The sequence below is a fragment of the Numida meleagris genome, chromosome 3, assembly GCF_002078875.1.
Source record: "Numida meleagris isolate 19003 breed g44 Domestic line chromosome 3, NumMel1.0, whole genome shotgun sequence".
Lineage (NCBI taxonomy): Eukaryota > Metazoa > Chordata > Aves > Galliformes > Numididae > Numida > Numida meleagris.
In genome coordinates, this window is record NC_034411.1 from 45,016,164 (window position 1) to 45,028,239 (window position 12,076).

Here is a 12,076-nt window from a genome sequence, read left to right on the forward strand (position 1 = left end):
ATGCACAGGATTTATCCTCTGCAGTAAATCATCACTATGTCTCATTTTAGGCCTTTCCCATGACTGCTGTGTTTTACTGCAGTATTCAGTCATGATGATGTATGCTGTATTATCTTGTGAATATTTTGCAGAATATGATCAATAAGATAATTTTATCTTTGGGTGCAGATGGAATGAGCTTAGAACACAACTAGGCAGAAAGCAGTCAGATTAGATTTCAAAGCCCGTGCAGAGCAATGGAAATATAACCAAAATAAGTAACAGGCTCTGATCTCACCGTCTGTAGCTGAAATTGAGTTGTGGCCTCACCTTGAACACTGTGTGCAGGTTTGTGCCCCACAATATCAGAAGGATATAAAACAATTAGAGAGCATCCAAAGGAGGGCTACAAAGATGGTGAATGGTCTAGAGGGCGGTGAATGCTCCATCATTTTCTGCAGGATAGCAATAATCATCCTAAAAAGTGGTTTACTTAGAATGATTATCAGGGTTGCAGTTGAAATCAAAATAATTAGTACTGCCTAAGGCTTACACAATTCTCTACATGTTTTTCAGTTACACTGAACAGAATGTACTTCATTTTATTTTTCATAAAACTATACGAGAGCTGCTCCAAAAATAATGCCTCCTATTTATTATGTAAGCCCTCAATGTCAAAAGCAGATATTGGTGGTGTAGCAGTAGAGGTTGAACGTTCCCACCAATATTCCGTTATATTTTGTTGCCATGTGACAGATGGCAGCAGAGGGGCAGTCTGACAGAATGGCATGTGACATGGAATTGCATATGAAGCAAGGGTGTGTCACTGAATTCCTCCACATGGAAAAAATGGCACCCACTGACATTCATTCATGTGTGCTGAATGTTGATGGAGACCAAACAGTAGCTGTGAGCACAGTGAGGAGGTGGGTGGTGTGTTTCAGACAGTGACAGTGGCTCACCTCCACTGTTGCAGATTTTTAGGAGCGTGGCATGCAGGCTCGTCTTCATTGCTGGCAAAAATGGACAGCTAATGGTGGTGACTATTTTACAAAATAGTGTTTTGTAGCTGTGAATTTGTTCTATCAAGTAGTGTTATTGTGCCCTTTTGATTCTGTTGTAGTTTCCATGAAAATAAATAGGAGGCACTACTGTTGGAGCAACCCGTATACTTGGCAGCAATTTACAAACTTTGCTGGGTTATATCACTACTAGTGAGAATAAAGAAATTGTTCCCAGTCTTCCAAAAATAAAACTAGATTTACTAAGATAAATATTTGTTTTCTTTTTCTGATACCAATCAAATGAATCTTTTAAACTTCATCCAAGGAAATTTTCATGCAATTTGAACTCACTATGATTGCATCTGGACAAATTTAGATTAGAAGTAAAATGTAAATTATGGAGAGCCAGAGTAATTAATCTCATACATCATTTGCCACAGATTACAGTCGGTTTTCATCAGTCATGAGCTCAAGCTCAAGATAGGATGCGCTTTCAAGGAGTTGTAGTATAGTTCACCTTTATGTATTGATAAAGAAGCAGGAGTTACTGGAACAAATGCGTTAAGTACATTGAGGAAGAAAATCACCATGCTGCCTTCCAGCCTTAAAATCAATCTTTAAAATTTTTTTTTGTCATATACAAATAGAAACCTTTCATTACACTCTGATACTAATGTTCAATATAAATGGTTTTGCTTGTTTGTTTTTCTTCCTGACAGGTGCAGCTAGTTACAACAGTTTTTATGTTTTTTGCAAAAATTTCTGCCAAGCTGTGCAGCCTGGGAAACTGAGGGTCCGATGCAGTGAATGTAAACAAGGAACACTCACTTTGGCAAGGGTAAGCAAGTATTTCAACTTTTTGGAGCATATAGAAATTATTTACATTGTTCTGTCTATCCACTTGCACATATGTGGTTATATAAATAGGCATTTTTTTTACTTAAATCTTTTCCTGCTATTTATGCTTGAGAAGAGTAATTCAAAGCTTTATGAAGATTTCATTGACTTATCTCCATAATTTACAGAACATGGTAGTAAAACATTGCAGACTGTAACTGCAATCCTGTAAGGATATTCTTTGCTTTATATTTTAAGTCCTAATGGTTAACCTGGAAGTATTCATAATACGTACAACTAAGGATGAGATTAAGGGTTGAAATTATATGTGCTTATACAAAGCTTGGAAAGGTGTTTAAGGCCACTGAAAGACCTGAATTCAGTGCTCCTGATTGTGAACATTGTGGAATGAGACAAGGAGGGATTAAGTGGCTATGCAGCTGAGAATGTTAATCTCTCCAGCTCAGCCACTGTATGTAAGGTCAGGGAAATATTATTATGCCAGGACAGAAAGTTAGTAGGAGAACTGTCAGGCTTGGTTTTCATTCTAAAACAAGACAGTGTTGTTTGACTTGAATTTACAGTAGTGTGAAGTTTTAGAGATTTTTTTTTGCTGAAAGTTCTGCTGAATTCCACTGGTTATGCTACTGAGGAAAGGGAGTCTTTCCTCACTCATAAATCACAATTTTTGTCAGACAGCTTTGTTATGTGAAAGGGTTCAGATTTTGCAGGAGAGTGAGCCTTGCAATGCTATATATTTTTGGGGAGCTTTCTGTGACATTTGATGCATATTTAAGTGTTCAAATTTGTCTTTAGATGTAGTTTAAAGGGGTTAATTTCACTTTCATGTTCTTGGTGTAGCCCAGTACTTCTGTATCATTACACAACGTAGCACAGCGAGATTCTTTAAAAACTCAACTCCTGTAATCTCATTGAAATAATAAACTGTATCAGTGCTTATACACACGTAAATCAAAACTTCTTAACAAACCCCCTCAAGATCTGTGTGCTATTCTGAACTACCTGAGTAACCCTAGGCTCACAAATGTTGTATTTTGTGGTGTTTCAAGTGAACACATGAAAAGGCATTTGTTTCCTCCAAAATGTCATATTTAAATATTGGTCATTAGCATAGACTTAAATTACATTAAATCAAGATACAGGAGGAATGGTCCTTAATGTATATTTCCAATGGTATAATATTCAGAATGAATATAAATGCAGATGGCAGTTTGTTCAGATTGCAAATAAGCAGTCCGTGCTGCTGAAAGATGTTATCACTAGTTGGGCTTGGACTCTATTGCAAGAACAGCGCAGAACATCCATCCTTCCCTAGACTCGACAGCTTCCCTATACGTGTCCATTTTTTTGGAAATGATCTCTTTCCTATCTATGGTGTTATCATGATGTGTCTTGTATTAAGTATACTTAGTACACTTAGAAACTTTACAGTTCTTACCTGAATAGGATTCTTCATTTTGTCTCCAAAGATTTTCTCATGACTCCACTGTAAAAACCCTACTATAAAAGCTTCAGAATGGCATATTTCTAAATACATTTTTAATATCTGACTGTCTTGAATGTATCTGCACGTACATTCTTTTGGCAAATATACACAGGTAGAAAAATTAGCACTTCAGGTTCTTCTTACTTTCTCCCCCAAATAAAGAATAGCTGTTATTATTCTTTTCCTCTCAAATTTCAGTGAAATAAAGTAGTTAACAACAGTTAGCATGCTTTTCCTTTAGTTTGAGTGGCAGTTCTCAGTGCTTCCATTAGTGAAATATTTGCAATAGGAGAATGTTTACTATAGTAAATGTACTAAGCAATAATGAGTTTGTTTTACAAATACACGCAATCTATCTCTATCCTTTAGTTAGGAAGATTAGGTGCAGATTTAGTATGTGCCTTGTCCTTGCATCCTCTCTTCTTTTCACTCCCTGCTCAGTAACAGAAAGTAATTCCAACTAGGAAACTTGAAATATGTATCAGGCCCCATCTATTTTTCAATGCTATGCAGAAACCACTCTGCACTAATGCTAGGCAAAAGTGTAGTCTCAGAGCTGGTGCTTTCTATTGGCTATGCTTTCTTCAGTGCATCTCAGTCCATAGTAAGCAAGTTATGTAAGGCTGAGAATGTTGACTTCTGTGGGCATTAAAAAAAAATCATGTAAGATAGAAGGTGGTGTATTACCACAGACCCTCCGTTTTGCTCATCCAATTCCACTGGACTATCCCAGTAATTGCTAATAGATTGCAATAATAACAGAATTAATATGATTTCCCTTTCATTGAGAAATTAGTCAAGATAAAGTGGACACAGATAAACCATAAAGATGTGTGTGTACATCCATGCTACAGAATTGTCAGAAGACCTGAAAGTTTTTCTGAGGATGTATTTTTTCTTTTTCCAGTCTTCACCTTTACCAGGCAATGGGTAGCAGTTTCCTAAGAAGCCCTCTTGAGCCACAAGCAGCAAAGCACCACCTAAGCCAGCATTTGTTACAGTAATTCCTTTATTGAGATGAAAGTGAATACCTGTGTAAAACCCACACAAAGCTTTGGGCAGCTTTAGCTTACTCTGCATGCTAATTCCTTTCTCTACCTAAGCCACAAATGACCAAGCTAATTAAATTGAGCTTTCTTTCTTCATAGTGTGTTCACTGACTGACATTTTAAAATATTACTTATTCATTTAAACAGTCTTATTCTAAAACCTTATTTAACTGTCATGCCTGTTTGCGTAGCATTATTTTAATATATGATGCTCAGAGTAAATTTATGATACTACTTTTCTATGAAATTAAAGAGCCCACTATTTTTATTTTTACTGAAGACATCCATCTAAATATTAAATTTTTAATTTTCCAGATGACACTTGGGTTGGCGTTTTATGAACATTTCATGACCTAATGCTTTATGGGAGATATATACCAGACTGATTTAATTATAAGAAAACATCAGTCACTGCAAAAGTAACACTTCTCTCTAGTTTCACTAATTAGTCAAACACAAAAGCATGTCTGGATAGATGGGAGTGTGGGAGTCTTATGTAGACCACCTACTAGCCTGCCAGCAGCTTTCTCCAAATGACTTGGAAATTTTTTTCATTAGTTTCACATCAGTTTCTATCTTCAAGGTTTTAAAAATATTCTTTTTTTTTTTTTTTCTTCTCCATAGAGTGCTGCAGTTTGTCTCAGTAGCCATGATTCAGATAATCAGGGTATCCCTCTTTTTGGGAAAAAAAAAAATAAATTAAAAAAAAAAATCTCACTCAGGTTTATATTAGACACAGACTTATTTTTTTGGAGCCATAGTAATGTCAACAATCACTATGTTAACTCTGTAATGAAAAGGAAAATGCACATCTGCAAATGGAAGGCTTGACTCAGCAAAGTGATGTACACCAAGCTATACTTAAAGTGTTTTAAAATGTAACTGACTGTGGCACACTTCTGGTATGCAGGACATTTGACTCTGTCACAATACAGAATTTATCCAGGGTAAGAATCGAGACTGACGTGGGAAATGGGCTTTGGGTCTTTGTACTTAGCCACTGGCTCCATGGTGAAGATATTTCCACTGTGGAGATGTGTAGCTCATTACTGTTTGGTAATTCTTCACGCTTTTTGAGTACTACTGTTTGAGTTTTCAGTATATCTTCTAGTACAAACACCACAGGAGTTTTGTGTAACTTCTGTAGCTTTCCTTGTAGCTCATATTATTTCAGAATTTCTTAGACATGGCAAATTACTTTTGGATCTGATTTAACTGACTGCAGCTGAGATGAAACTTAGTGTCTGACAGTGAAGCGTATCTGGGTTTTATGCAGTGGCTGATAGCCACAGTTCTTCCACTGTCCCTCTCCTTGGTGCTCCAGAGGAGCCTCCGTATTTCATGGGTTTTGTTAAACTGTCTCTGCCAGAGAACTACTCTTTTGTCTCTTTCATTATTTGTATTGCTATGGGTATTATTTTAATCTATAGTTTTTATATCTACTAATAAATAAATGAAAACTACCTCTGTTTTTCTCTCTGGCGTCATAATAATACTGTCATTGAGATAGCTTGTCATTCAGTGTAGGCTGTGTAGCGCATCACAGTTTTGGCAAATGAGAAACTCTAAAGCTTTTGAAGTGCCTTTCAGTGATTGACCAGTAGCAAGTCATTGATAACTTTAGACATTGTCCTTGTAGTTGAAAATGTAGTATATTGAATTTGATACTTTCATACTTCCTAGGTCTTTAATACAATTTCCTTCAAGCTCTTACCTCTACATCTCAATTCATTTCTAGTATTTATTTAAGTAGTTTGTTTTCTTTTTAATGAATAGAAACTTAGTAGAGATTTTCAGTAATATAAAGTAAAAAGGCAGTGACTTCATGTTCTTTTACATATTTCCACATTTGCCTTTTCAGAGGTTACTTATAGGACAGTTCTGGCAGAAGGTTGTTGTTTCTGTAGATTATTTACTTTGAATCTCTCTTTCTCTCTCTTTTTTTTTTTCAATATATCATTGTAAAAATCCATTCCACGGTGGACTGCCTCTCATCACTGCTCGTTAGAAATCACAAACTTTTCCTGGAAAGGAAAAGCTTTTCAGTCTGGCTGAAAAGAAGAGACACGTAGCAGCTCTTTATCTACCAAGGGCCTCTGCATACTAACCACTGCTGGGGTAACGCTGCAAGTAGCCTGCAGAGGAACTAAGACTGCTTTTCTTCCTGGTTATTCTCTTTTAATCCTGGTGCACTTAGAACTAGAGGTGTCTATTTTGCAAGTTTTTGTCTGAGAACTACCAGTCATGGAGGGTCTTTAGCTTCAGTAGTCCATTTTCACTCATTTTATTTTTGTGATTGAGTGACAGACAATGACCAAGCTGGGATTAAACAAAAAATCAGTTTGCCCTTTGAAGCTGAACTGCAAAATAAGCTCCACCCTGTGGAGTGCAGTATGATAAAATATGATCTCATTCGCAGATACTAAAATTGTGATTAAATTCCTAAGACTAAAAGTACGTATTTTTCTCTTTGAAAATGCATGCTTGCTGTGAGGATAACAATGTTCTTGGTATTGTGGCAAGTATAGTGCATTAATATACTTCTATTGAAATTCTATGCGTAGGAAAAGTGTATCATTGTGATGTGCGCTCCTTTGTCAAACTAATAAAAGTGAAGCAACTGTTTATCATTGAGTTCCTGCTAATAAACTTGTGATTATAAACATCGCTTCATTTCCCCTGCATTTAGCCAAAAAAATGGCACTCACAGGAAATTATCAATAATATGTATTCAATATGTAATCAATATATGTATTTCTATCTACATGATACAAATAGTGAACACAATAAGAATAATTACAAATAAATAGTGAATTTATGAATAAGTAATAAAAAAAGAATGAAAAGTGGGTATTTTTCCATTATAGCAAAATAGAATCTAGAACAAGTTGACCTGGCCTAGGATACCAATATTTTTCAGTATTTTTGACTCAGAAGTACTTGAAAGAATTCTGTGTCATCCACTCTTCCTTATTGCTGACCTGTTACTTTCAGTGACTTCGAGGTGGACATCTGCATTAAATAAATTTAAGTGCTGAACTGAGGCAGTGTGCAGGATTTCTGGTGGAAGCTTCCCAAGAATGATCACATGAGATCTGCAAGCCTGATCTAGTCATTACTTAATCGGTGTCTTCATTGCTTTTAGTAATTTAAATATCTGAAGAAGAAAGTAATTCTACCTGAAAAAAAATTGAGTTTTCTTTGTAATATCCTTGAAGAAAGATGTTATTATAGAGCTAGTGATACTGTATCTTCTCAGGGAAAAACCTGTTGTTCACACTGGTCATATTAACCTGCAGAAGTGACAGTGAGGGAAGCTGTTGTATCACACCAGTATTCAGGGGTTCTGCTTAAGGTCCTATTTTCATCTGGTTAAGAATTGCTTTAATAAACAATGTGCTCAGAGCCTTAATCTGTTCAGTAAGATTTTTCTTTTGGTTTAGTGCAATCATTTAGTCCTTCAAAATTTTCACATTCTCCTTTGAAGTATTATTGCAAATTTTGTCCTTGTGGTTGGCCGGCTCTATTTTCTTATAGAAAGTAATAAATAATACTATCAGTATGTCCTGGTTTCAGATGGAATACAGTTATTTTGCTTCCTAGTAGATGGTATGGTGTTGTGCTGTGAATTTAGTATGGTAAGTGTTGATAACACACTGATGTTTTAATTGCTACAGAGCAGTTCTTACACAAAGTCAAGGACATTTCAGCTTCTCACAGTGCCTTGCCAGTGAGGGGTTCCCACAGAGCTGGAAGGGGACAGAACCAGCACAGCCGACCTAAACTGGCCAAAAGGATGCTTCATACCATATGGCATCATGCTAAGCAGTAAAAACGGGGGAGTTGGTTGGGGGGTGGCTGCTGCCCAGGGACTGACTGGGCATTGGTCAGCGGGTGGTGAGCAATTTCATTGTGCGTCACTTCTTCCAATTATTATTATTATTATCCCTTCCTTTTCTATCCTCTTAAACTGTCTTTACCTCAGCCCATGAGGAAATAACCATGCTGATTATAGAAATAGGAAAGTTCAACATTGGGTGATTAAAAAAAAACTTTTAAACTTTTTTATTTCCTTATTCTCTGTTTCTTCCTTTGGCTCCAAGTATCACTGCACGCTGAACACCTGGCTGGGAGGACAGCCTCGGACTTACACCTGCCTTAGCCAGTGACACTTCCATGAAGGCTGGCCTCCAAAGTGCTGAGCTCATTCTGAAGACAATAGTTGGGCTAGTCAGAAAGCTTGATATAGTTTTATTCAGGCTTTTGGCTACCTCTTTCATTTATTTTTCCAATATCCTCCCAAACAGATTTCACTAGAGTGAACATCAGTTGTTTGATTTACGTATATACAGTAAAAAAAAAGCAAAAGCATACTTAATTTATGAAGAAAATTATTCAATTCATTCCAAAAGACAGGAGCAACAATTCTTTGATGCAGAATAAATTTTTCAAAGGAAACAGTCTTGCCTCTGTTTGGGAAAAATAGCATATAGATCTTTCTTTCATTTTAATGGGATAAGAAAGTACGATTAAACTTGTAATTCTATTAAAGCGCTGAGATGTCTATGCATGATTTATAGTACTTTCCAACTTATTGTGGTATATGTTTTGGTGAGATTACACATTATAAAGTGTCTTAAAAGATGGAAAAAAAATTACCAATTATAGGGAGGAGGGAAAATGACTTCAGTGTTATGTACCACTTCAAGCCATTCTGTGAAATAAAACTGCCCTTTAATGTGGAGCCAAAAGTGGGTTTCTCTGGCGTGGGTGATGACAGTCATAAATGAAAAGAAAAACAGTTATAAATTTACATTCTGATTACATTTTTTCCATGAGTCTGAATCAAATATCTGTCTAATGTAGCCTGGGGAAGATACATGTGTGCCTAGAAATAGGCTATGATCAGTTCAGTCTATCCTATATTCGCAGTTGCTTGTATCACAGAGCTACAGAGTGGCTGAGGCTGGCAGGGACCTCTGGGTCCACGTGTTCCAACCCCTGCTCAAGCAGAGACACCCACAGCAGGGTGACCCTGGCCCATGTCCAGGCTGCTTTTGAAGTTCTCCAAGGAGGAGACTCCCAAGCTTCCTTGGGCAACCTGTGCTCTGTCACCTGCAAACTTTTGCCTAGGCAGCATTTCCTTTGTTTCAGTTTGTACTTACTGCCTCTTGTCCTATCACTGGATTCCTCTGAATAGAGCCTCTCTCTGTCTTCTTCATGCTCTCTGTTCAGATACATATTTCAGTATGTCTCAAAAAAGCCTGTGTCTAGAGAAGAACACCAGCCATGGACTAACATTTCTTCCATCCAAAATGTTTGTTGCATTTGAATTTATTGTGTGTAAACTTGTCCATTCTTATATTTGTAATCAGGGATCTTTTGATAATTAGATCTATATTTCATAATTCCTACCGAAATCCTTAGAAAATTAGAGTACTTGCCAGGTGGCATGATCACATATACAAACAGATCTCTTTCATTTTTGTATAGACCTTGTTTTATTTCTAGCTTTCCTTTATTTGTATGCTTTTGTTTAGATATATAGCTTTGGGGGAAAAAAGAAAAAAAAAAAATGTGTTGTGGGTGCTGCCCAGAAATGTAAGTAAGCCCAATTTGGCTTTAGTTTGGCCTGTTCTTAGAGTCAGAAATTTAAGAGGGAGAGTGACTTCTCTTTCCCTCTCCAGGCATTTGTTTAGCCAATATGACCCCCAAAGGCTCTTCTGCTGGCCAGGAATATGAAGAGTCTGCTTATCTTTATGTTATATCTTTTGGCGTATGGATTGGTTGCTGGAATTTACTGTAGTACAAAAACACAGTATTTGGACAGTGACCATTGTGTTTTGTGGTTTTTGTTTTTTGTTTGTTTTTTAATATGGCAGCTGCCACTGAGATTTAGTTGTCCCAGAGCATAACTCTTGTAATTTGCTTTCTTTATTAAAGTATATCCAAATTTCTGTCTTCCCAGTATTATTCCTTAGATAGATATGGATACAGAGAGATTGTGCTTACACTGTAGATTATTTCAGCATTTTTCTTAATTATGAATATTAAACAAGTCTAAAGGGTCAGTCATTTATCCTAATCTTTAAGACAATAGAGCATCTGAATCACCAACTGGCTCACAAAGTAAAAATAACTATATTTTCTTAAGATACTGGAGGAACTGAAATAGCAAATGCCAAAGTGTTTTCTTAAATGTGTGCCTTCGTCTCCTTTAAAAGCTGCTTTAATTTCTAAATTATGATGATTAATTATATTTTGATATTAATTATTAATAATTAGGATGATTAATTAAAAACACATTAAAGTAATGGTTTGCCTCTAAATGAACTATAAACAAATCTCTATTCAACCTCTGTGGAAAGAAAACTTCAGAATGTTTACATTTCTGCCTTATGTCAGAGGGTTGTGTTTGTTTTGCTTTGTTTGGAAATGAATTAGTTAATAAAAAAGTTTTAGGGAATTAAAGATAATCTAAGTAAAAACTTAGACCTGTGTAACTAATAAATCAGCTAATTTGAAGCTGCATTAATTATACTTGATTGGATAGGATTGTGATCTGAAGTTGAATTCAAGTTGGATTCAAATTCTTAAGTCTTTCCTCAGAGCGTTATTATTGTAAAACATCTTTAACAACATGCAACCACAACCATTTTGATTAAAATATACTGATATGCAGTATAAGGAAGATTTTTCCCTTCTTCTCATGGAGATTTGCCTAATGTGTAAATGAGTTCTTAGGAACGTATGGTGGTATTGACCAGCCAATAATCCACAGTCAAATTTTTAGAATTCATTTACATTTTTCCACTGTAATCAGCTGGACAAAACAGGACATACTTGCTTCCCTGTAGTAATTGCCATGTGCTTAAAGCTTGCTTCTTATGTGGAAGAAGAGGCCTTTTGAGTTCAGAGGTATATCTTGGATATAAAGTGGTATTTTTTGTTTTTGATAGAGCTATAGCAAATGTTTCTGAATTAAGAACTTAATTATAATAGGAGGCGGTTACTTTTTTTTTCTTTCTGTTTTTTAACTACACAAGGATACATGGTTACTATGACAGTTATCATCATGTCTTGAAATTCCTGGCACTGATGAAAGTTTAAGGATTTTAGGCAGCACAGCTATGGGCTTGCTGAAGGTTCAGTCAGTACCTTCCTGAGACTTTGCCTTCTTATTTTTACCAATACCTGAAAACACAGATCAGTGGTTCCTAAATTGGGTTACCTTCACCACTTACCTGATACAAGAACTAACTTTCCTTGTTGCTGTGCCCACTAATGGTGGTACTGGAGCAGACTAAGTTGAGATAGGTGTGTACAGTGTCATAAAAGATGAACTGAGAGAGCAGGATTATTATTTTGACTTACATTTGATCTACATATGCTCATCAGCTGTCATGATCTGATGGCAGAATCATTTTGCTTTGTGTGTGTGCGTGTGTGTGTGTTAATTTGTCTGTATTTCCCCAAGTTCTAGACTTACTGTTTTTTAATTCTGATTTCAGGCTGTAGTCACTACAGTCAGTATGTTCTGCATGTCCATGTTTCCATATGTACCCCAGTGTTGTAAGAAAAAAAAAAAAAGTCAGCTCAGCTTAACAGAAGTTATTTGCTTCAGAATAAGCCACTACATTTTCACCAATGCCTCACTTTCCTGTAAAGAGCATAGAGGTTTTTGCTAGCATTCTTCCATC

At 36.2% G+C, this 12,076-nt stretch overlaps 1 protein-coding gene across 2 annotated transcripts in view; it reads left to right on the forward strand.

Annotated features, from left to right (window-relative positions):
• Nucleotides 1-12,076, forward strand: part of PRKN (parkin RBR E3 ubiquitin protein ligase) — a 712,245-nt gene that overhangs the window by 258,797 nt on the left and 441,372 nt on the right. For both annotated transcript variants that reach the window (XM_021391068.1, XM_021391066.1), the window contains exon 4: nt 1,703-1,821. In XM_021391068.1, coding sequence (XP_021246743.1) covers nt 1,703-1,821 — 119 coding nt within the window. The remainder of the gene's footprint in view (nt 1-1,702; nt 1,822-12,076) is intronic.